Here is a 25,294-nt window from a genome sequence, read left to right as displayed (position 1 = left end):
ACTGCGTTTTTATCAAAACGCTACGGGAAAAGTCTCTTTTCACGAAATACTGAAGCAAAAAATTATCCTTAATTTTCATACATGTAAAGCGCGTTGCAGCAGTAGTCAGCTGTGGCGAGACGGCTTGCTCGCTCATTGGCTGCTCTGCGGCAACTGCATAAGCCTATCGAGCGAGGCCTGAGATGACGTCAGGCCAATGAGGGCGCTTCGCGCCCTCCTTGCCATTTCCCGCCGAGACGGGTGTGGCTAACCTCTATAAAAGGAGCTCGAAAAGGCTGATTCACTTGATTTTCATAGCCGAAGCGAACCAGAGTGAACCGTACGCACGGCAGAGAACGCAGTACTCGTTCCCTCTTCTAGAGAGAACCGAGGTTACGTTAGTAACCGAGTACGTTCTCTTACGAGAGTCCTCTCGTACTGCGTTTTTATCAAAACGCTACGGGAACCCCTTGTAAAACGCCGTGCGTGCTGGGATAAAAACACCGATCACTGGAAGCTAAGCCAGATGTACAGTGCATAATCACCAGATAGACTCACAAAGAATCCGGGAATAAGGGATGGGGGACCTTAATTCCCTAAACTGTAACGTCCGCAGACGTAAACATGACCTCACAGAGAGAGTCTAGAGACAAGAGGGGGATTCCCTCCGTCCTTATATGGTCGCGCCAGCAGACGCGAATATGACATCACATAGACAGGGTGGGGAACCTGAACTGAATGTGGGAAATGTGGGTCTTACACAATTCTGCCCATAAGACAGTCGGTAGCGCGTTGCGCATGCGATTTCAGTGTTCTAGTTAGACAGCTGAATCCATTACACCGATAGTAGCTTAGCCTGCAAGGCGGGAACTTCTAGGTTGTAAAACCTGATAAATGTAGACGGCGAGGCCCAGCCTGCCGCCGTACATATATCCTGTAAGGAAATCCCGCTGGACCAAGCCCACGAGGAGGCAACGCCCCTCGTGGAGTGCGCTCTGACTCCCAACGGGCACTGAATGCCCTTGACAGTATAAGCCAGCGCTATGGCGTCAACTATCCATCTGGATAAGCTCTGTTTCGAAACAGCCATTCCCTTGGAACGTCCACTGAACGAGACAAAGAGCTGCTCAGTCTGTCTGAAGACAGCGGAGCGGGACACGTAAGCTCTTAAAGCCCTAACAGGGCAAAGAAAACTTGAGTCCCCTTCCTCACTTGACCCCGGCAGGGCAGACAGGGAGATAACCTGAGCCCGAAACGGCGTGTTGAGGGACTTTGGCACATAGCCATGCTTAGGTTTGAGTATGACTTTAGAGTCATTAGGTCCAAACTCTAAGCACGCTGGGCTCACGGAGAGCGCGTGCAAGTCGCCTATGCGCTTCACCGAAGCGAGAGCCATCAAAAACACTGTTTTGAAAGACAAATGTTTGAGGCTAATAGATTGGACAGGCTCGAAAGGGGCATCTTTCATGGCCGCCAAGACTGTAGAAAGGTCCCACATAGGAACTGAAGGAGGTCTGGGTGGATTCAGCCTCCTAGCTCCCCTGAGGAAGCGGATGACTAAATCGTTCCTTCCTAGTGACTGACCCAGCGTCGATCCGGAGAACGCTGTAATAGCCGCCACGTAAACTTTGAGCGTGGAAGGGGATCTACCCTTACCCAACAGCTCCTGTAGGAAGGAGAGAACCTCCGTCACCTCACAATCGAGAGGTGATAGGCTCCGAGCTGTACACCAGCCGGAGAAAACCGACCACTTTGAGGCATAAAGCCGCCGAGTCGACGGCGCTCTGGCCTGAGTGATGGTATTTATTACTCCCTCTGCGAGGTCAACGGATATCCGTTGAGCGCCCACACATGAAGGGACCACAGCTCCGGGTGTGGGTGCCAAATCGAGCCCCCGGCCTGCGAGAGGAGATCTCTCCTCAATGGCACTGGCCATGGAGCGAAGTCTGCTAGCTGCATCAGGACTGGAAACCATGCTTGGTTCTTCCAGAACGGTGCTACAAGCAGCACTGGGCATTCTGTTTCCCTGACCCGCTCTAACACCTGTGGCAGGAGGGAGACGGGGGGGAAAGCGTATAGCGGGCAGCGCGGCCACATCTGGGACAGCGCGCTGTCGTTCTTGGAAAAGAACACGGGGCAATGAGCGTTTTCGCGGGACGCGAATAGGTCGACCTCCGCTCTGCCGAATCTCTCCCACAGCAGCCGGACTGTTTGTGGGTGTAGAGACCATTCGCCCAGGGGAATGTTGTTCCTGGACAGTCTGTCTGGGCCCACATTCTGGAGCCCAGGCACGTGCACTGCCCTCAGCGAGCGCAAATTGTGCTGAGCCCATATTAGGAGGCGTTTCGCCAGCCTGTACAGGGATGTGGATTTCAGACCGCCCTGGCGATTTATATAGGACACCACGGCCGTGTTGTCCGAACGGACTACGACGTGTTGGTCCTTGATATGGGGACAAAAACGCGTCAGCGCGTTGTGCACTGCCAGCATTTCCAGGCAGTTGATGTGTTGGAGCTTTTCTCGTTCCGACCACAGGCCGAAGAACGGTCTGCCCTCGAGCAGCGCTCCCCATCCCGAGGTGGATGCGTCTGTCGACACCATCCTCACTCTCGAGGAAGTCCCCAGGCTTACACCTGATTGGTACCAGCCTTCCGCCAACCAAGGTATCAGTGCTGTCACACAGCTTTGATTGACCTTGAGGCGTAACCGGCCGGACACCCACGCTCCGCGCGGCACTCGCGCTTTCAACCAGAACTGCAGCGGGCGCATGCGGAGCAAGCCCAGCTGGAGAACTGATGATGCTGAGGCCATGAGACCCAGCATCCTTTGAAACTTCCTGAGCGGGGTGAAAACGCCGCGGCGGAAAAACTTCGCCGCGCGCTGAATGTGCAGCACGCGCTGTGGTGACAGCCGCGCCGTCATAGACTGCGAGTCCAGAACAATACCCAGAAACGAAATCGTTTGACTGGGGTTCAGTGAACTCTTCGCCCAATTGACCGTGATACCAAGATTCTCGAGGTGATCGAGTAAAATGGTTCTGTGCTCCACGAGCTGAGATCGTGATTGAGCTAGGATCAACCAGTCGTCCAAATAGTTCAGCACTCGCATGCCTCTGAGTCTGAGGGGAGCGAGCGCTGCGTCCATGCATTTCGTAAATGTACGAGGTGCCAGGGACAAGCCGAAGGGCAGGACTGTATACTGGTATGTCTGACCCTCGAAGGCGAATCTCAAGTATCGCCTGTGATGTGACGCTATCTGTATTTGAAAATACGCGTCCTTCAGATCTATCGACATGAACCAGTCTTCTCGGCGAACATGCGCGAGAATTTTGCTGGTCGTGAGCATTTTGAAACTGCGTTTCACTAATACTCTGTTTAGCCGTCTTAGATCCAGAATGGGTCTGATACCTCCGTCCTTTTTGGGGACTAGAAAGTATCTGCTGTATAGTCCCCCTTCGCTTTGAGCTCGGGGAACACGCTCTATCGCCCCTTTGCTTATCAGTTTTGATATTTCGGCGCGAAGTAGGTGTGCTACTTCTGAAACCACCGTAGTTTGGACGCGCGCTGTGAAGCGGGGAGGGCGTCGACAAAACTGTAGCGAGAAGCCTCTCTTTATAATGCCTAGCACCCAGTCCGAAACCCCTGGAAGCACTGCCCATGCTTCTGCATGGCTGGCTAAGGGCTGGATGCGAAGCGCGCTCTGTTCGCCGTGTGACAGAGGCGCTTCGGGGGGCACTAACGTAGGCATTATGCCTGTGGCATTCGAGGCGGGGGGCGCGCTTATTACAGCGGGCAGAGCGCTCGTCCTCGACCTTACTACAGCGCTTGACTGAGTGAGGGAGGGCTGAGCGGGTCCCGTGGGACTCATGTTTGCGAGTAAATGTGGGTGGGAAGCGGGCACATTCACTGCTTTGGGCGCGCTGTCTGACTGAGCAGAGCGAGCGCGCACAGGTCTCGTTTTTACAGAGAGCCTGTGGTGTGTGAGACATAGTGTTTGTGCGGGCACTTTCACTATGTTGGAAGCGCAATCGACCTGAGTCGATTTTATGTGCGCGAGCCCTAAGTGTAGGGCTGTGCTTGTGTGTAGAGATGGGCACTGAGGAGTGGGCATCGACACTACACTTATAGCACCATCGGCCGTGGCCGGGACACCAGAAAATACACTCTTTTCGGGATATATCTGGGTAGCCGTAAAAACGGCTTTTGTGTGCAGGCAAGCGGGCGGCTGAGCGGGCTTGCATCTTGCAGAAAACGCTGGAACAGTCGCAAGTCTTGGGACTGAAACAGCGGCGCGCTTGGGTGAGAGACCGGCCGCAGCGGGACTCACACACCTGCGCTTTCCTAGGCGTGCTAGGACTTCTTCGGGGCTTCCGGCTTCACCACAATCCTCGATCGCGGCCCGCGCGGAGCGGGGCGTTGGCTGTTAGAGCGAGAGCGGGGCCTGGAGCTGCGCTGCTGTCGCTGCTGTGAGGATGCGGCCGAAGGCGGGGGCTGAGGCTGAGAGCTCCGCTGAGTCTGTTTTCCACGACTCGCTGCAGAACCGGAGCGCTTCGGGAGGAAGTGCTTGAAGGCTTGAGACGCTTTCTGGGCTTCAGGAAATCTCTCCACGAACTCGGAGAGAGAAGAACCGAAAAGGCCAGCGGAAGACAGCGGGGCGTCGAGAAACGCGTTGCGCTCGGAATCAGCCATCTCCGTGAGCGTCAGCCATAGATGCCTCTCAGCAACAGTGGCGGAAGCCATACACTTTCCCATGGCTTGTGCAGCAGACTTGGTAGCGCGGAGTGTTAGATCTGAAGCGCTCCTCAAATCCGCGATGCAGATAGCCTCAGGTCCCATCTCGTCCAACTTACGGAGGAGATCACCCTGAAATATCTGTAGTGTAGCCATGGTGTGCAGCGCTGACGCGGCCTGCCCAGCGGCGGAGAAAATTCGCGCGAGCAGCGTGGACGTCATGCGGCAGGCTTTTGAAGGCAACACCGGTTTAGTCCGCCGTCCAGCAGAGGGCGGGCAAAGGTGGGTTGCTATCGCCTGTTCCACCGGCGGAAGTGAAAGGTAGCCTCGGTCTTTCGCATTATCCAGGGAGGAAAATGCTGGTGACACAGACGAGCGCGTTCGCGCAGAGAAGGGCGCGTTCCAGGCCTTCGCAACTTCTTCATGCAGCTCAGGAAGAAAAGGAGCGGGCTTTGAATCCGGAGAAGTGCGCTCACCAGGGAGGAAGCTACCATCCAGCCGGGTGCGAGAGGGGAGCTCCGGTGCAGACCACTCGAGGCCGAGGCTCGCCGCGGCCAGCGCGAGTACTCGCATGAGCTCTCTCTCGATGTTGGCTCTCGTAGTGGGCTTGCGGGCAGCAGGCGCGAGATCCTCAGAGCTCGCCCAGTCCTCGCTGCCTGAAGCTAGCAGAGAGCAGGAATCCTTTTCCCCCGACGCGGCCTCGGAACCGACTTCCTCTGATGAAGCGGCGGCAGACTGCGGGCGCTGAGCATCAGGAAGTGATTCAGGAGAAGCCGGTGAAGCAGGCGGGCGAACCGGCGAGCTTAGTCGGGCTGGAGCGGGTTCCGGGACCCGCTGCGAGCGGCGCTTCTTACGGCGCGGCAGCGCGGCGGGGAATGCAGGCTCTGAGAAGAATGCCAGGCGAGTCCGCAGAGTCACCATCGGCAAAAGCTCGCAGTGAGGGCAGCCGCCGTCAGCGAGCGCGAGCGCTGCATGGTCCTCACCCAGACAGGAGACGCAGACGACATGGTGGTCTCCCTCGGTGAGTGGGGCTCGGCACGAGCCGCATGAAGGCATCTTTAAAAAGACGCAGCTCTTTTAGGGGGTGAGTGTCGCAAGGCGAACACACACACACACACACACAAGAACAGTAGAAGGTAATGAAAGGATATGCGTCGGAAAGCGCAGCAGGTACGGCAGTAGAAGGCGGCGTTGGCCAGCAGCTTCAAGTGGCTCGTCCCGCTGAAGTGCTTGCCTCAGACGACGCTTGCTTCCTCGTGATCCAGCGATGCGTGCGCTTCGCTGAAGAGATGAAAATCAAGTGAATCAGCCTTTTCGAGCTCCTTTTATAGAGGTTAGCCACACCCGTCTCGGCGGGAAATGGCAAGGAGGGCGCGAAGCGCCCTCATTGGCCTGACGTCATCTCAGGCCTCGCTCGATAGGCTTATGCAGTTGCCGCAGAGCAGCCAATGAGCGAGCAAGCCGTCTCGCCACAGCTGACTACTGCTGCAACGCGCTTTACATGTATGAAAATTAAGGATAATTTTTTGCTTCAGTATTTCGTGAAAAGAGACTTTTCCCGTAGCGTTTTGATAAAAACGCAGTACGAGAGGACTCTCGTAAGAGAACCAAATCTTCAAAACCCAATATAAATGTTTAAAGCATGTATTATGAGAACTCAAAAGCATGCTCTGCTGTACCTGTGGTTACTACAGTTGTCAGGGCAGCTGTGTTGGCGCCACCAGAGGTGGCATACAGCTTGATCTGATATCGCGTGTCTCCTCTGAGCCCGGTCAGCACCGTGGAGCGGGTACCTGTGGGCAAGGTGCGCCCCGTCGCCTGCGTGGGCAAAGCAGACTCTCTCACCTCGACTATAAAATTATCAAACGCCTTCTCTCCCGTCCGCCAGGAGAGCGACACTGTGTCTGAGGTAATGTTTGAAACAACTAGCCCAGACAAGTCAGGCACGGCCGCTACAGGGGGAAAAAGCCAGCCATGGCGTTTTGTTTAGTGTCTCTTTCTCTGCTGTCAATAGTTTTAGAGATCTGTCCATGCTAACTGTCCACCTAACAGCCTTGTTTAAAGAGATAGTTCAGCCAAAAAGCATTTACTCATCCACTTCAATTTACTCATTTCACTTCAAATCTGTATGCTTGTGTAACTGGTCAAAATTCAAACCAGGGTCTCCAGCATGGGAGATGGGCGCACTAAGAAGGACGCTAAAGACCGCAGCTGCTAGCGTCAGTCACTAGCGTGCCTCTTGAAACCAGGAGAGGTTTACATGCACAGCTCTTACTGGCCTACGTCCATTGCACTTGCTTTCCCCTAAACCTCATTCCCACCCGGGTCACGGCACCAAATGTAACCAGTTCTACTCGACCAGCTTTGAGATTCGAACCAGGGTCTCTGGTGTGGGAGGCGGGCTTGCTAACAAGGACACTAAAGACCGCAGCCTCTTGAGGCCAGGGGAGTGAGGTTTACACGCGAAGCTCTTACTGGCCTTCGCCCGTTACACTTGCATTCTTCCGTGGAAGACAAAAGGAGATATTTTGAAGAAAGTCGGTCAATGTGCATAGTGCTAACTTGGCGAAAATTACAAAAAGCACTGTGAACCCAGCTAACAGGAAACAGTTGCAGGACTTTAGCTAATGTTCTGGCAATGTTCTCTCAAATTTATTAACAAACATTCTTCCAGTAACGTTAATAGAACATTCCCTCAAAGTTATCTGGTCTTTAGTAATGTTCAGAGATCATTCAAAAGTAACGTTCCCATCATGCAGAATAATAAAATGGAATGTTTCCTTAACAGTCGGGTAACCAAGAAAAAAGATTACTTTTTTTTTTTTATCTGACGTTTTGTGACCATTCAGAAATAATGTTTTCATAACTTAATGGGAACGTTAAGAAAATGTTCAAATTTCAACTTGTGCACTATATTTTATGTCTTGTGAAGTCAAACAGCAGCTTTGTGTGAGTAACAGACTAAAAAAGAGGGCATTTACACAACAATTTTTACCAAATAAAAGGAAAAAGTTTTCTGCGTTTTTGGCTGTTCATTTACATGACAACAGCGTTTTGGGGGCCTGAAAAAGCAAACTTTTGAAAACGGGTTTCAAAGTGCAATTCAATACAAAAAAAATAAATAAAAAATTGTGAAAACTGTGATGTCATGCGCATGCTTATGTGTTCAGTCTATAGGCACGGAGTCTTTACAAAGTAACATCGCCATCTACTGGCCTGGCAGCAGAATACAGCACTTTTAGTCATTTTCGAGGAACGTTGTCATTTGTACGAAAAAAAAAAGCAATGGAAAAACTTTAGTTTTTAGTACATCGTTGTCGTGTAAACCCTTAATGTAGTCACGTGTTTGCATACAGAATTTAATGCAAGGCAAACCTGATGCAAATCATCTTGTGGCAACAGATTCAGATTTCCATTGTGCACAGGCAGATGCTAAAACTTTCATTTAGTCTTCAATTGTGCATGTTCCTCACACAAAGCTATAACATGACTTCAGAAGACTTGAGTTTTATAGCCTGGGTGCCAGCCCGAACCCCGCCCACAATATTTTTTGGTCGGGAAGTTCGGTCTGGACTCGCTCCGTTGAGGAGCTATTATGCCCGAACAAAAATTGTTCGGACCAATCAAATTGTCAGGGCGGGCTTTATACGATGATGGACAGATGAGCAACGGTAACGTAATCACCTACGTCACCAAAGAGTGCTTGATTTGAATTAGTTTACAACAAAGACGAGTGCAGCTGGAGAATTGAGATTTCACGAGTTCACATTTACAAATAAGTCAGATAGAATAAATGCATATATAAGATTTCACGAGTTCACACAAATAAGTCAGATAGATTAAATGCGTATATGACGTGCTGTCCGAGGGCTGTGTGCTCGGTAGCCATACTCCCCCGTGTTCCTGGTTGTGAGAGAACAAGACAAGAGTGAGGATTCGGGGTGGTGGAGGGATACTGAAAAACTGTCAAGGAGTGTTAGGTAAGTTGACAGAGTGAATATGCTTCCTCATGCTGATATAGGGTAACGTTAGACATGGTATTGTTTGATGACAAGTTGATATTGGATTGATTATTTGTACGTGCTTCTCCCGAACTTTGTTTATGAAACATCATGTGTAGATTCCGCCATCGCGTCTGTTATAGAAGATATCCACAGCGCATTCATTTTAAAAGAGGAACAGAGAGCCGCGACATTTTGTTGGTTGAAAATATGAATGAAGAACATGCGTCATTTACTCCGTTGCTCTGGGGTGCGTTTCCCGAAAGCATCGTTAGCCAACTATGGTCGCAAGTTCCGTCGTTACCAATAGAGTTCAATGGACATTGCGATGAACTTGCGACCATAGTTGGCTAACGATGCTTTCGGGAAACGCACCCCTGATTGGTTGTAGGTCTATCCAATTGAGTGCAGAGGTTTTTTTTTTTCCTGGTTCGGTTGAGACACGCCCCATAATCAAATCTCTATGGAGCAGTCTCAGACTCACATTCTGACTAGAATATGAGTATGACGAAGTCAGGCTATGAGTTTTATGGAGCACTTTTAGAGAAATCTTCAACATATGAAGATGAAGAAAAAACATACAGGTTTGGAATGACATGAGTACATAAATGTGAACTTTTTGGTTGAACTACTCTTTTAAGGTCTGATTAATCACTTCCAATATAAACAAACGGGGGAAAACAGCAAGGAAAAGAGAATTCCAGTTACCTGTGGAGGCGAAAGCACTGACGGAGTCTGTTCTCCTTCCCTTCATAACTCCAGTGAGGTAAGCTATATAGTCAGTAGTTGGCTGTAGCCCAGTGATTTCATATGACTGTGTACCGTGTGTTAGATTATATTCAACTGGCTCCCGCTGCCAGCTAGAGTCTATAATCTCCAGGATAAACCTCTCAATATCTCCTCGCGTGTCATTCCATGAAATGGAGAAGCTCTCTGATGTAATATTAGACACATACAGACTGCCAACCATTGGAGAGCTATCTAAAGGGAGAAACGGTTATTGGAACAGAGGTAATGTATAGTTGCAAGGCCGTACAGTGTTTGGACATTGTCACCCTTAATGTCTATGGTGGTTACAGTACATCCTTGCTGTACAATATGCATAATTTGCATGTATAATTTGTTTAGCCGAGGAAATGATTTGCTATTTATTGTGAGAACTGATATGAATTGTTATAGGCTAAATGCTTGACGGATCAGGCCTGTTTTCTGTAGCATGCAGACAGCGCATATTTATTTTTGCATGCAGTTTTCATAAATTAGATTTCATGGCAAAGTTTGTAAAAATATAATTAAAATTTAAATAATAAGCCAATTATTTAATATATAAAATACTTAAATTCTTAATTTTTAATGTTTTCATGAATTGTTCGCTTGTTCGCAGATGCGTGATGTTAAACGGGCCTCACTATGAAAACAGAAAAGCTGGGCAGAAAAAAAAGAAAAGGAAAAGACTTCAAGAATGTTTGTTTAGATATGAATAAAACTGAGGCTATTTTGTTGTATTTGTTCACTGTAGTGTCAAAACAGGTTAACAAGAATATCACGTTAGTGCATATGAAGCAATCAACACAAAAGATGTATAAAGATTATTCCAAATTATTCCCCATGCCAATTTTTGATTATTCCCAATCCAAACAAAAGTTAATGATCAGATGGTGCCCAGAAAGCAGTATGTTTGAATATCACATCAGTATTTCCAGTGAAGGGGTAAAAACATATAAATAACAGTTTTTTAAAAAAAAATCATAAACGTGTTAGAAGAAACAACATGTCAGAAGATGGTAAATGATTCTGAATCTTATAATGGTGACGGCCAGTATCTATTTTGGTTTATGTAAGGCTACTGTAATTATTTCAAGAAGTATATTTTAAAAAAATATAAATTATTATAATTTATTAAATGTATAAATATATACAAATTTTACATCAAAATGGGTTCAGCTGATGAAAAAGATTGAGAACCGCGGAGCTGACATAGAAAGACCTCAAAATAAACACTACATCAAAATGGATCACTTATTCAAATGCATGTTGCTTCATTATCAAATCAATTGATGTGTGAAATGATGCAGGTAGATGATGAGATCACGCAAGGAAGTCAATGAAAAATATGTATGAGGATGAAATATGTTGCAATCACTGCAGCACATCAAAACTCACCACAATGCGGTAAATAAATGAGATGGGTGGTGCCATGCATTTGGGGTAGCTGGATGAAATGGATGATATATAATGGTTGACAATGATTACTGCTCAACACAAAGCTTTGATTTCAGTGGAAATGAATGGAAACATGACATATCCTTTGACCCAACGCAATCAACTTGGAGGCAAGACCGACACAGTGGCTGGAACAGTACAGCTGACAATCAGTTAGCTTTGTTAAATGAAGTCGTTTCACAATCAACAAATTATTGTGGACATTCGAGAGACGCCGTTATGTGTTCGGTCATCATTCTCATGGGCCACATGCAACAAAGATGCTTAGGTTTCGTGAAGAATTAAAAAGAAATGTTAAAGCACAGAAGCACCTGCTTGACACCACAGCTCCCAACTAGAATGAAAAAGGTCAGAAAGAGAGAAAAGATTAAGAAAAAAAGGTATAATAGATAATAGGTTTCCCATCCCTTGTGAAAAAGAAGTGGGCTTAATTGTATTGAATGTGCACTTGCATTGTGTTATAAAAGTATATAATAAAACATTGATATAAAATTTATGATAATTAATATAACATTAATTGAACATGAAACACACACCCATATACATACATACAGTGCTATGCATAAGTTTAGACACCCATGCTAAAGTTGACTAAAAAGAGGAATAAAAAATCATCTTTTGGAAATTGAACTTAATGCCTTAATTAAAAAAATTAGGAAAAATCCAACCTTTAAGGACACCAATTTTCTTTGTGAATGAATAATGTATCGTAAATAAATAAATGTTCTTCCTTAAAATACAGGGTGCATATGTTTGGACACCCCTATGTTAAATTCCCATAGAGGAAGGCAGATTTTTATTTTTAAAGGCCAGTTACTTCATGGATCCAGGATACTATGCATCCTGATAAAGTTCCCTTGGCCTTTGGAATTAAAATAGCCCCACATCATCACATAGCCTTCACCATACCTAGAGATTGGCATGGTTTTATTTCAGTTAGCCTAATAGCTGGTTTGATTTGCATTGAGAGATGATCTTATGGAAAGTACTCCATGCCAATCTCTAGGTATGGTGAAGGCTATGTGATGATGTGGGGCTATTTTAATTCCAAAGGCCAAGGGAACTTTATCAGGATGCAAAGTATCCTGGATCCATGAAGTAACTGGCCTTTAAAAATAAAAATCTGGCTGCCTCTATGGGAATTTAACATAGGGGTGTCCAGACTTATGCACCCTGTATTTTACGGAAGAACATTTATTTATTTACGATACATTATTCATTCACAAAGAAAATTGGTGTCCTTAAAGGTTGGATTTTTCCTCATTTTTTTAATTAAGGCATTAAGTTCAATTTCCAAAAGATGATTTTTTATTCCTCTTTTTAGTCAACTTTAGCATGGGTGTCTAAACTTATGCATAGCACTGTATATATATATATATATATATATATATATATATATATATATATATATATATATATATATATATATATATTATTATTATTATTTATTTTTTATGAATTTATTTAAATAAATACATGCTTGTCAGAAAATTCTGCATTTTTTCAAAGACAACAGAATATTTATGTAAAAATTAGATATAAATATGTACTTAAGTGAGTCATGTTCAACTAATTTGAAATGACTAAGCGCATTTGAAATGAACTGGAAACTTGAACTTAACAAAAAATTAAGAAGGGGCTGATTTATGAGTTTGTTTCTCAATTGAATGTGAAATGAATATGTGATGAGTTAGTTGAACTTAAGTTCAACTCATTGTATTTAATCTAAATTTAAACTATAATACATTTTCATGCAAATAACATGCAATTAAGTGTCTTTTTCACAAGGGATATCCAGGTCAGCATGGATACCTGTTGCTGCTTCAATGTTGATCGACCCCAGGATCGAGCCCTGATGCACTCCGTATAGTGTAATTGTATAGGACGTGTCGGGGCTGAGCCCAGACATCCATAAACTACGTGCATCACCAGATACAGAAAGGTTCTGTTTTTCTGGACCACCTGCTGAATTTGCCACTTCAATCACAAAACTGTCAAAGGCAAGGCCATCCTCAATGATCCAGGACACATTGAAACTATCCCAAGATACATCAGACACACTCAGACTGCCAAGCTGCGGCTTCTGCTCCTCTGACAGACAAAGAAATCAGAAATGAGTTATTGTCACTGAAATTAATTACATTTGCATAATGAAATGAGCTCAACTTGCCAGTGCCACTGGCATAAACACAATGACAGATACAGATAAAACAGTTTATAGATGGAATGAAATGATATGAATGAAGACATGAGGCACAAAGATGGTGTTCATTCATGTTGAGAAATAATGTTCAGTGATCCGATATAAAACGTTAAGAATTATTTCATGCCATAATCCCGAGGGGACGTTTGGAAAGAACAGGAACAATTCTGCAAGCGTTTTGTGGCACTAGAGGTATAGGATCACATCTTGGGGTATTACCTAAAATGTTTAGTTTGATTGGAGAAAGTGAACTTTAAATAATATGCAATGTTTAATAAATAATTAATACACTACCATTTAAAAGTTTGGGGTCGGTAAAATTTTGTAAAATGTTTTTGAGTCTCTTATGCTCACCAAGGCTGCATTTATTTGATCAAAAATACAGTAAAAACAGTGATAAATTGTGAAATTTTATAACAATTTTTAAATTATGTTTTGTATTTGAATATGTTTTAAAAAAGTAATTTATTCCTGTGATCAAAGCTGAATTTTCAGCATCATTACTTCAGTGTCACATGATCCTTCAGAAATCATTCTAATATGATGATTTGCTGCTCAAGAAACATATCTGATTATTATCAGTGTTGAAAACAGTTGTGCTGCTTAATATTTTTGTGGAAAGAGTGATACTAAAATTAAAATGATAAAAAAATGCATATATAAAAACAGTAACACTACAATAAGTTCTCATTTGTAAACAATGAACTAACAACGAATGAGCAATATATTTGTTACAGTATTTATTAATCTTGGTTAATGTTAGTTGACAGTGCATTAACTAATGTAAACAAATGCACCTTTTGATTTTAACATTGTATTAGTAAACATTGAAATTAACATGAACTATGATTGGTAAATGCTCACAAAATGAACTAAGTATTGTTCATTCTTAGTTCATGTTAGCTAAAGTAGTTAACTAATGAAACCTTATTGTAAAGTGTTACCAAATCAAACTATAACACTATATCAATGATACTAAAATAACACTGATACTGTATAATGCTTCCTTGCTGAATAAAAGCATACATTTCTTAAATTTATTATAATTTCATGAACATCATTTCTTTTGAACTTTTGAATGGTATTGTACAACTAAATACTTAACATGCACAGAACGTCGCTTGCAGGATTTGGGTTTGAAGTAAGCCAAATTTCTTTCACAAGCCATCTTACGCCTGCAGAAATGCTCCTAAGTAAATGACATTAGTAGTACTGTGATGGCGGATGACAGATGACTGTGGTTTCTGAAGATGATGTCCATGTACCTGTCTTGACGTGAACATTGACCGGTTGAGATTTTTCGCCCTCCTTCATCCCATATAAAGCAATGTCATAATGCATGCCAGCGGTCAGCCCATCAACATGGACCTGCCTGGCTTCTCCAGATACGTCAATAATGTGCTCTTTAGACTTATTCGACGTTGAGTTCAGCTCAACCATGAAGCTATCGAAGGCTCCTTCTGGAGCTGACCAAGATAGCCTCAAACTATTTCTGCTCACATTTGAGACTTTTAGGTCACTTGGAGGCCCTCGACTTGGGCCCTCAAGTTCAGCACCTGAGGCTTCAGCTTTAAAATCTTCTGTTAAAAAAGTGGAGGTAGAGACTGCTGGTTGAACCTCCTTATGGAGGCTTGGTAGCATTGTTGAAACACTTTTGACGGTCAAAGCAACAACATCAGGAGAGGTAGACTGTGCTAGAGGAAAGTACATTCATTGCATTTAAGGTCAGAGATTAAAGACGGGACAGAATTAGAAGTGCTTTTCCTGTGTAAAAAGTCATTGACTAGGTGCACAATTAAAGGGGTCATGACAAGAGAAATCAAATTTGCCTTGATCTTTTGACATATAAGAGGTCTTTGTACCATTAAAACATCCTGAAAGTTTCAAAGCTTAGAAAGTCCTCCTCATTCTAAACAAAGCATTCATTTAATCAATAAAACGGGTCATTTCAGACAGAGGGTCAGAATGAAGGTTGAAAATGATCGTTTTATTGCATATATATTTGTTTTGTTTTTTTATACATTATAAGTCAACCTCAAGGAACATATTAAAATAATTGTCATGACCCCTTTAAAATATGACTATATTCACTTTAAACATACCATTAATCTCCTGTTTATCCTGGGAAGTGGTTCTTTGATTTGCTCCATTAATAATTGTAAAATAATTTCTACTGAAATCTCAAAAGTACATTTTATAATTCTTTTTGAATTAACATTATGAAGGTCAATAATATTCTCACTGGAATGTATTTATAAAATAGTTGCACCACTTTAACAAGTGGTATTTCATCCACATGTGTATGTCAGGGTTATTATATTTAACTAAGACCATAAAAAGCATTTTCATTCATATATATTATATATTCAAAACATATTCCCCCCTCACTTTCTCAATGTACACTGAGATATGAAACACACCGCATGCGATAAAACTTAATTCACGTGCAAATGATGTTACCAGTTCTTGAGTCACTGAAATCTGCATGCATGTATCTGAAAACATCTGCCATTAATGGCTATGATGAGCCATTAATTGCTGAAGTTTCCAAGTAGTCCACCAGAGTGGAAGTACATGGGACACTTCAGACTGATGGTCAATCCATGCAGACCTCGAGATGTTTTGAGGAAACGGCATGCATGAACTCAATTCGTTGTTAACAAGTTAAACAATATTCTACTAATCAGTTTTCTCATGCATTCTCTTTTTTTCACCACACAGTTTAGTTTGTTATGAGCATTAACTATTTTCTCCACTGAGATTTGTGGATAATCTTGTAATTTATAAACTTGGGCTGGGTGATATACTGAATATTTGCAATATATATCTGAAAAACCAAATATAAGAGTTAGAGTCATTATTTGCTGGCAGCATGACTCATGGAGGTCATGGAATTTTTTATGCATTTATGTAATTTTTTAAGCAGCAAATGTTTGGTTCATTTTAATATTCAATAAACGATTATTACAATAATTAGAATTATTATATTATATTAAATAAATAAATAAATAAATGTGACATTTTTCCTTGTGTTAATTTAGCAAAAAAAAATTGCATTAACAACCTGAACTGGCTTCAATTCTTGTTAAAATAATGGCTCCTCTTATAAAAAAAAAATGAAATGGTCAAAATTAAATATTGAGATAAATATTGAATAGAGTAAAAAGAGTGAAAAATATAAAAAGTATATATATTTATTTTTATTTAATTTTTTTTGCTATAACATCCAGCCCAAATAAGCATCCATATCCTGATGCATTATCATCATGCATGTTTTTTGCTCTACCATTTGGTATATGGGAGCAGTTGCATATCATATCTCATGCAAAATGTGTCATTCCACTCTTAAACCTATGAAACCAAACATTTCTTAAAGTAGCAATGGCACGAAATCAAACAGATGTCTTGAAACCCAAAGGTAGTTTATACCTGTAACTGCTACTGCTTCTAGTAGTGAAGATCTTTGGTTATTGGATATTCCATAAAGCCTTACTTGGTACTCAGTGGAAGCCCTTAGACCTCGGATTTTAGTGTCATTCACCTCCGCATTGAGATGAACCTCCTTGTTCCATTTCCCTGAGAAATCTTTAAGTTCTACAGTGTAACTATCATAGCCAATGTGCAAATTTGACTCCCACGAAAGATCAAATCCATCGGATGTGACATTGGACACGGTCAAGGTGCCGGTCGGATCCTCGTATCCACTCCCAGAGAACGGGCTCTCTGAGTTGTCGAGAGGCACAAAGCTAATGACATTGTCGTCGGTGCCTTTGGCTGAACCGAGCTCAGGAAATGTGTTCGCTAGATAAAAAGTGAAAGATGCTACAAGAAAAAGACAAAAACATTTGAAACTGGGCAACAACGGATGAAACCTCATGACAAGAGCATGATCACACGTGCAAAGAACAAATTCAAGACCAAATATGATTGACTATCATCTAGACAGATGAATCAAATTAATGCCAGCAAAAAAGCCCTCACACTGTTCCCTTACCAGGTGCAACACAATACGTTTCCTGAAAGTGAAAAATGCTGCATGATGCCACAAAACCGCAAAGAATCTGATCATATTTGATGTTTAATACACAGCAGTGTGGAGAGAGATTTGTGTTCGGGCATATTCAGAAACTCAGATTTACAGATTTACTGGTGTCGCAGCTGGTTTGGACACAGTGTTAATTGGTTATGACAGGAAACATTCTTCACGCAATTGCACAAATGCAAACAATGCACTACAGCAAGTATGCAGATCTGTTGAACCTACTTAAAGGAACACGCCGACTTTTTGGGACTTTAGCTTATTCACCGTATCCCCCAGAGTTAGATAAGTCCATACATACCCTTTCTCATCTCCGTGCGTGCCGTAACTCTGTCTGACGCACCCACTGCTAGCCTAGCTTAGCACAAAGACTGGAGGTAAACGATTCCAGCTAGCACATTGCTCCCAATAAGTGACAAAATAACGCCAACATTTTCCTATTTACATGCGTGTACAAATAACAAGGTCACATGAGACACAGCCATCTTCTAACCGGATACATACTGGGAACTATATTCTCAGAAGGCGAAGCACTGTTACTTGGGCGGAGTGATTAGCGCAACACCTGAAAAGCACCGTTGTTACACTTCCATCAACAAAACCAACGTGACTCCAACTCTGAGCGAACTCTCTGCTCCTCACCACGGGGCTTCTCAGGTGCTGCGAGCAAATCACTCCGCCCAAGTAGCAGTGCTTCGCCTTCTGAGAATATAGTTCCCATTATGTATATGGTTAGAAGATGGCTGTGTCTCATGTGACCTTGTTATTTGAACACACTGTGTCTATACAAATCACAACGCGTAAATAGGAAAATGTTGGCGTTATTTTGTCACTTATTGGGAGCAGTATGCTAGCTGGAGCCGTTTACCTCCAGTCTTTGTGCTAAGCTAGGCTAGCGGTGGGTGTGTCAGACAGAGTTACGGCACGCATGGAGATGAGAAGGGTATGTATGGACTGATCTAACTCTGGGGGATACGGTGAATAAAATAAAGTCCCAAAAAGTTGGCGTGTTCCTTTAACACACGCCGTTTCTCTGCACTGGGGATGACGATAAAGTTTCCGCCATGTGTGTTATGATTCTATACACCTTATGTTTCAATGCAGAGGTAAGCTATTTTCTGTGAATGTGAACTGAATTACTAGCTCAAAGTGAATAACAACACTATTGTCTTCTGTAGAGCTGCTTATATGTGAATTGAACTAATTTCGTAATTGAATAACTTTACACAGTTATTGAACTGAACTGAATCAACACTGAACTGACGTGAGCTGAATAATGACACTATTGTCTTTACAGCAGAATTTAATTCTGTTTGCATCATTATTTTCCTGTTTATCCCTGTAAAGCTGCTTTGAAACAATCTGTATTGTATAAAGAGCTATAGAAATAACTGAAATAAAAAAAACAATAAATGACTTGAATGTGCGATTGAATGTTTTGATTCATTATCGGTTATAGTTAAATTATATTAATTGCTAGCACTCCTTATTTGTAAGTTGCTTTAGATAAAAGCATCTGCTAAATGAATCATTTAAATAATATCAGTTTGCAATATCAAGCTGACTGTTTTGCACAGCTAAAATAACTGGAAGTGCCTGGCATGGAAAGCCTTGCACACACACCCACTCTTACATTAAAAATAAGGTGGATAAACATGCCCTTAACTTTAGATAACTTGCCTACCAAGTAGAGAAAACTGACAGCAAAAGGAAAACATTAATGCATGCTAAAGCAATCCTTGCAATGTTGATAATTGCATTGCGCTATGAATTGCATTGACACATTTTGGAATGCTTCCAAAATTAAACGTAGCTGAATGTTTCATGCCTAAAACTGATGAACAAATATTTTGGGGGAAAAAAACATGCATATAAAAGTTAGTCATGATCATTTTCACAATCTCTTGTCCACACCTGCAAACAGAACAATGGCATTATCATGTTGCAAAAGCAAACAAAAGTAAGGAAGCCCTCACCTGTGGATGCGGTTACAGTGGCTGGAGCACTTCTTCTCCGTGCGCGTTCTGCCACGAGGGTGACGGTGTAGCGCATGCCAGGAGTCAGGCCGGCCAGCGTGTGTGTGGTGGCAGTAGCAGGCAGCTCCAGTTCTTCCCGTCGCCCGTCGGCAGACACAAACGTCAGCCTGTAGGTGGAGATCTTGGCCCGGGGTCTCTTCCAGACCAGCTCCAGGGTGGTTTCAGTGGAGTCTCGCACTTCCAGGTCTCGTGGTGAATCCAGATCTATGTGGGTGGAGGTTAAAAACACAGCACAGAAGATTTATCGTCATTCAGGAGAATGGAATCAAGAAGACTGATGAGATAAAGACTAGTCTGTCATCATCTATTCACTCTCATGTCATTCTCAACCTGGGAGTCTTTTTGTTTTAGGAGGTTTTTAGGAGAATCTTTGTTCATGTACCATATAATAAACATGAGCCAGGTGTTATCAAGCTCAAAAAAAACAACAAAAAAAAAACCCATAAAAGTGTTCACTATATAGTAGTGTAAAACATGATTCATTGATGAAAGTCATACTGGTTTGAAAAGAGGACATTAGAGGAGTAAATGAGGACATCATGTAAATTTCTGGGTACAATTATATTCATGATATTGTTCTTGGTATAACTCTTGGTAGGCATCTTTATAAACAGCCTGTATTTAAACAAAGTGTAATGTAGACTACTGTTTTATGAAGAAGATTCTGTTGCTCAGCAAGGCTGCATTTCTTTGATCAAAAATACTCTCAATAATTGTGAAATATTATAATATTTAAAGTAATTAGTTTCTATATGAATATATTCTAAAATGTAATTTATTCCTGTGATCAAAGCTGAATTTTCAGCATTATTACTCCAGTCTTCAGTGTCACATGATCCTTCAAAAATCATTCTAATATGATGAGTTGTGCTGCTTCATATTTTTGTGGAAACTGTGATACTGTGATTTTTTTCAGGATCCTCTGATGAATAGAAAGTTAAAAACGACAGCATTTATTTGAAATATAAATCTTTTGTAACATATACATGTTTTTCTTAACTGTCACTTTTGATCAATTTAATGCATCCTTGCAGGATAAAAGTATCAATATCTTTCAAATAAACAAAAACCAATAATATTGATCCCAAACCTTTGAACGGTCGCTCATATAAAGAGAAGAGATCTCACCGGTCAGTGCATTGGTGGTGGCCGGCTCACTCTCTCTCTCATTCTGAACGGCTGTGACTCCAATGCCGTACTCCGTTCCAGGCTTCAGGCCTACGGCACACAAAATCCATTAATCCATAAGAGGAAACTCTAAACTGATGCATTTTCAAGCAGGGAACAAGGGGGAAATTCTGAGTTATGACATCTCTATGTCAACATTTTCACTTCTGTATGCGAGTTTCTTCAAATAATCCTTTTGATTTTATACAATGCACCATGTTTAAGCACTTAGTAGTCTGCACATCAGCAAACAAAGTGCACTTTCCAGGAGTTCGAAACAAGTTGCATCTGTGACACATCAAAATCTTGTTTACAGTATGGGTTTAAAAACAGAAATGTGCAGTTTCTATTTTTGTTAGAGCACTTTTTATTTTCTTTAAATGTTTTTGGATAAAACATTTTTAATACATCCTTTTTTGGGATGATCTTTCTCTTTTATCTTTGTGCATATTGTGCAAAAATCACGGCAGAAGTTATTGAATATAACTGACATGACCTTTCTTATTTTACAAGTTTCAAGTTAAAACATAAATTGTTTGTTTCTTGTGGCAATACTTTCTTATCGTGTATTTTAATGTTTGTGTTGCCACGTTTTTTGCCTCTTTTTTTCCCCAGACTAAATTACAAAATCACAGTCAACACACCGCTAAAAAATATTTGCTTGCTTAGTATTTTTATCTTGTTTTCCATTTCAAATTTATAAAAATTAAATAAATTAAAGGGGAAAATGACTTAAGATATTAAGTCTCGTTTTCTGACAAATTAATCAAAATTAAGTGAGTTTGTGACAAAATATCTGCCAATGGAGAAAGAGACAATCTTGTTTCCCCTTTGAATTTAGAAAACAAGATTAAATATTTAAATCTTGATTTATGAATGTTTAGATATTTGCACTAGAACAAAATGACAAAAATACCGATCTAGAATAATTCTTTGCAATGCAACTAGTAAATAAAATGCAGTTCTCAGTAACAGCAGTATCAGTGTTACCTGTAATTGTGGCCCATGTCGTGTCTCCTGCTCTTCTAGGGAACATGTCTTCACCATGAGCACCTCCTGCGATCGGTCCGTACTTGATACGGTATCCGTCGACGGATGAGCGGCTGTTTTTCCATTCCACTGTGATGCTGCTGTCAGTCTGATCAACAGCTTTAAGGTCACTGGGGGAATCCAGGCCTGGGACACACAGAAATCCATCCCAGCATCAGTAAAACATTGCTTTGGCTGAGTTAAGTGAAAAACTCCTGATATTTTATTCGTAGAGTGATCATACCTGTGGTGAAGCTTTCAGAGATGGGCTCGCTGCTCAAATCTCCCCTTCTAGAACTGAGAGACACTCTGTATTCAGTGTCGGGTTTCAGGTCTTCCAGGCTGTACTGCGTGTCTTTGGCCGAGAGGTCGACATCACGATGGACTAACGGGTCTGCGCTTGGCCCGTATGAAACCCTGAAGCCGTCCACTTGCGACACAGGCCTGGACCAGGAGATCACTGCCGACCTGTCAGTCACATCGCTAACATCAATCTGTCCTGGAGAATCGATTCCTTCAGCAAAAGGAGGGATATGTGGTTATACTTACAATGATATTCAGTTAAAATAACATTGTCTCAGGTTGTGTGTTCATTCACTTGTCTTGTGTGTTTTGTGAGCGTCTGTTTTGCTCTGTGTATCATGGCTGGTTTCATCGGCCGTGTGCTTACATGTTTTGAGTTCTCATTAGCTGCATGTTCGTGTTTAGTTTGAGCACATGGCTTGAGATTGTGCTCGTTTTTTTGAGTTGTTTGGTGTGAGCACATGGCTTGAGATTGTGCTTGTGTTTTTGAGTTGTTTGGTGTGAGCACATGGCTTGTCGTGTATGTTTCTATGTGTCATGTGCTCTCCTGTCTATTGTCTTTTTATCTGATAATTGTTCATTTGCCCCACCTGTCCTCCCTCGTCACCTGCTTTGTTTGCTGCTCTATTTATTTTCGATGTCTGCATCCGAAATCGCATACTTCCCTACTAAATAGTAGGCGAAAAACCGGACGTGACAAAAGAAGTATGTCCGAATTCGTAGTACTCATAAAGAGTAGGCAAAAGTCCCCGGATGACCTACTACTTCCAGTGAGATTCTGAAGTGTGCATAAGATTGACACTTTTCAATCCCATGAGGCCACGGGAGAGGATTTGTAAATGGCAGTGAAGCGACGTAACTGACGCTGGTGGGTCACATGATAATGACAACATTGCAGATATAGTACGTCCTGGGGCCGGTTTCACAAAGATAGACTTTGACTATGGCTTAGATATAGTAGATAGTCCGACTTCAGATAGACATCTAAATCAGACCGTTGCACAAAGCACTTAAGACTCTGACTATCTTAAGTAGGACTACACTGCAATGCATTCTGGGTAAGATAAGACACTTTTCAAAACAAAAAACATGGCGGATCGAGTAAGCGCATTCAACCGCTCAGTGCAGTTTACCCCAGCGGAAAATATGTGTTTGTTGGAGGAGTATAACAGTTACAAGGACATTTTACTAGGGAAATTTAGCGGAGAATGTAGTAACAAGAAGAAATGTTTAAATTATGAGCCGTTTTCCCTTTTCTTTTGGCTGTTTGTAATGTAACTGATTGTTACTGCTGGTTGCCAAGGTAACAGAGTCTTAGACCTAAGTTAGCCTGGGGGTAAGGTGTCTAATTTTTATGGTCTAAATTAAGTCAGTCTTTATTTTTGTGAAACAGTCTAACTTTCATTAGACTAGTCTATGAGCAAATTATAGACTCGTCTAACACTATAGACCGGTCTAAAATAGCTTTGTGAAACCGACCATTACATTCATACTCATACTATATAGAACGTATTTTTTTTGCGGCCATGAAGTAATTATGTATATATGTATTTATTTATATGATTTGAATATACACATCTCCCACAGCAAGACACACGATTTGAGGAAACAAATCAAATGCACACTTACACACTGCAGTTTAATATGTTGTGTTAAGGGTTAATTCAAATGAATAAACTAGACTATAAACTTGTCAATGCCTACAAAATTCGTTCATGCAGCAAATATGCACTGAGAAGCACATTTCACCCTAAAATGGATTGACGTCATCATGACAGATATATCCAGATCTAGAAATCTGAGCACTTTACAGGCAGTAAAATGGGGAACTACACCAACTACTGTCAGAAACCAAAACACGCCTTATTGGTTGTTATCGAGGATTGCATGTGTGCAAAGGCTGTAAATGTCAAGCCAGACACATGGATCTTCCAGATTTCTCACAGTCGAGCACAGAATTGGGCTGTTAAAGCTCTGCGGGTCAGCCCACGCTGGATGTTTCATTTGGTTAAATGATGGCCTCTTTTCTTCTTGGCCTTTCCAAACAGCAGGCCTTCAAATTCTTTACTGCTGAGCTAGTTTCACCTTTGACCTCCGACACTTTAGAGCCGTTTCCCAGATGTAGATTAAGCCAAACTCTGCAGTCAATTACAGCACTGATCAAAAGCGACGCCTTCAACATTTACTTCAATATTGAAATGGGATCATGACACAGACAATAAACAAGAGCTTTGCTTTAGAGAAGGATCATTACTTGTCACTACAGTCGAGCTTATTTCGGGTCCTCTGGTGTTGTTCTTTACGACGGACAAAGTGACTTCGTATTCCTGTCCCGGCCCGAGTCCTGGTTGCTCAAAGTTGGTCTGGGAAGGTTTCAGGTTGTTCACGATCTTCCCGTTTTCTTCCTTCTGTTATGGAGAAGACAGAAGAATATGCATTTAGCTTCCTTTAGTCATGAGTGTTTTTGCAAAACCTGTAATATATTTAGTAAATGTTAAAATCTAGATCAGTGGGACCATCAGACATTTTTCCAAGGGGGCTTAAAGATAACTTAAAATTATTGAAAATAAGACAAAACAAGCATCAAAATAAGCCAAAACAACAACAACAACAACATAAATTCTTGTTTTAATTCACAAAAACCTGGATATATAAGGTGGTATAATTTTAAAGGGTGAAATAAAAATAAAAAAAAAGTAATAATGATGGAAAATCTTGTCAGGTCAAAAAAATTGGCTTTTTTTCCCACATGCAAAAATTATTTCATAATTTGTATTATTTATTTATTTTGTCTTTTTTTTAGTCTTGGCTTTGTCATGAGAGTTACCCTTAAACAAATGAAAGTATGAGATACAGTAAATGTTCTCTTAAATCTGAATTTTGTGTCATGCACATGAATTTTGTGGCCTCTCAGGTGAGTTTATCTTGTTTTAAGTATTCAGATTTTTTTGTATTGGAAAACGTACCAAAAAAAGTCATATAATTAATAAAATCTCATAACTCCATGGGCATTTTTATAATGAATATAGTATTTCTAGGTATGCCAAGATCTAAAATATTTTATCAAGAAGAAATTTGGGTTAAAAAAATAATGGGTTCTTCTAATATTGTTGTAGACAATGGGGAGCCTTGGAGTCAAAAAGGCTGAAACCCACTGAACTTGATGACCTCAAATCTAATAGACGTGTACTAAAAGTCACAAAAGTCCAACTGTGAGTCTATATTTATACCCCTGTTATTGGCAGTCATGATCTGACAGAGAAAACGTGTCATGCAAAAGTTGACAGTTTCCTAAATGCTGGTGGCATGAAACAACAGAACTGAAAGTGAGCAGTAAGTTCAAACATCTGGGATTTCTGGAGCACCATTAAAGCGAGTCTTAATGGAGACTTTATAGTTCAAGGATGGTTCTTTTTAATGGCTCCTTAAATGAGCGTATGAGCTCATGGCCGCCTGTAACTCTGACTCAAATGGAGAAAATGCCCATTCACATCACTTCTAATGAACAGTGATTAAATTGTCCATTACTCTGTTTTAAATACGAGAGAGAGAGACTCTGAAACCAGCCGCATGACCGTATAACC

General features: G+C 42.0%; 1 protein-coding gene across 6 annotated transcripts in view; it reads right to left on the bottom strand.

Annotated features, from left to right (window-relative positions):
* tnca (tenascin Ca) overlaps positions 1-25,294 on the bottom strand; it is a 68,513-nt gene that overhangs the window by 17,603 nt on the left and 25,616 nt on the right. For 2 of the 6 annotated variants that reach the window (XM_079870911.1, XM_079870912.1), the window contains exons 6-15: positions 23,965-24,118; positions 21,652-21,921; positions 21,369-21,554; positions 20,340-20,429; positions 19,152-19,415; positions 16,566-16,958; positions 14,402-14,830; positions 12,746-13,024; positions 9,419-9,691; positions 6,389-6,661 (exon numbers count right to left, since the gene is read on the bottom strand). In XM_079870911.1, the coding sequence (XP_079727037.1) occupies positions 6,389-6,661; positions 9,419-9,691; positions 12,746-13,024; positions 14,402-14,830; positions 16,566-16,958; positions 19,152-19,415; positions 20,340-20,429; positions 21,369-21,554; positions 21,652-21,921; positions 23,965-24,118 (2,611 nt within the window). The remainder of the gene's footprint in view (positions 1-6,388; positions 6,662-9,418; positions 9,692-12,745; positions 13,025-14,401; positions 14,831-16,565; positions 16,959-19,151; positions 19,416-20,339; positions 20,430-21,368; positions 21,555-21,651; positions 21,922-23,964; positions 24,119-25,294) is intronic. The other 4 variants (XM_079870913.1, XM_079870915.1, XM_079870914.1 and 1 more) reach the window with 4 other exon arrangements.

Source organism: Squalius cephalus, assembly GCF_949319135.1.
Source record: "Squalius cephalus genome assembly, chromosome: 5".
Taxonomy (NCBI): Eukaryota; Metazoa; Chordata; class Actinopteri; order Cypriniformes; family Leuciscidae; genus Squalius; species Squalius cephalus.
Note: the sequence above shows the minus strand (reverse complement) of the source record. Positions and strands in the feature narration are given on the sequence as shown.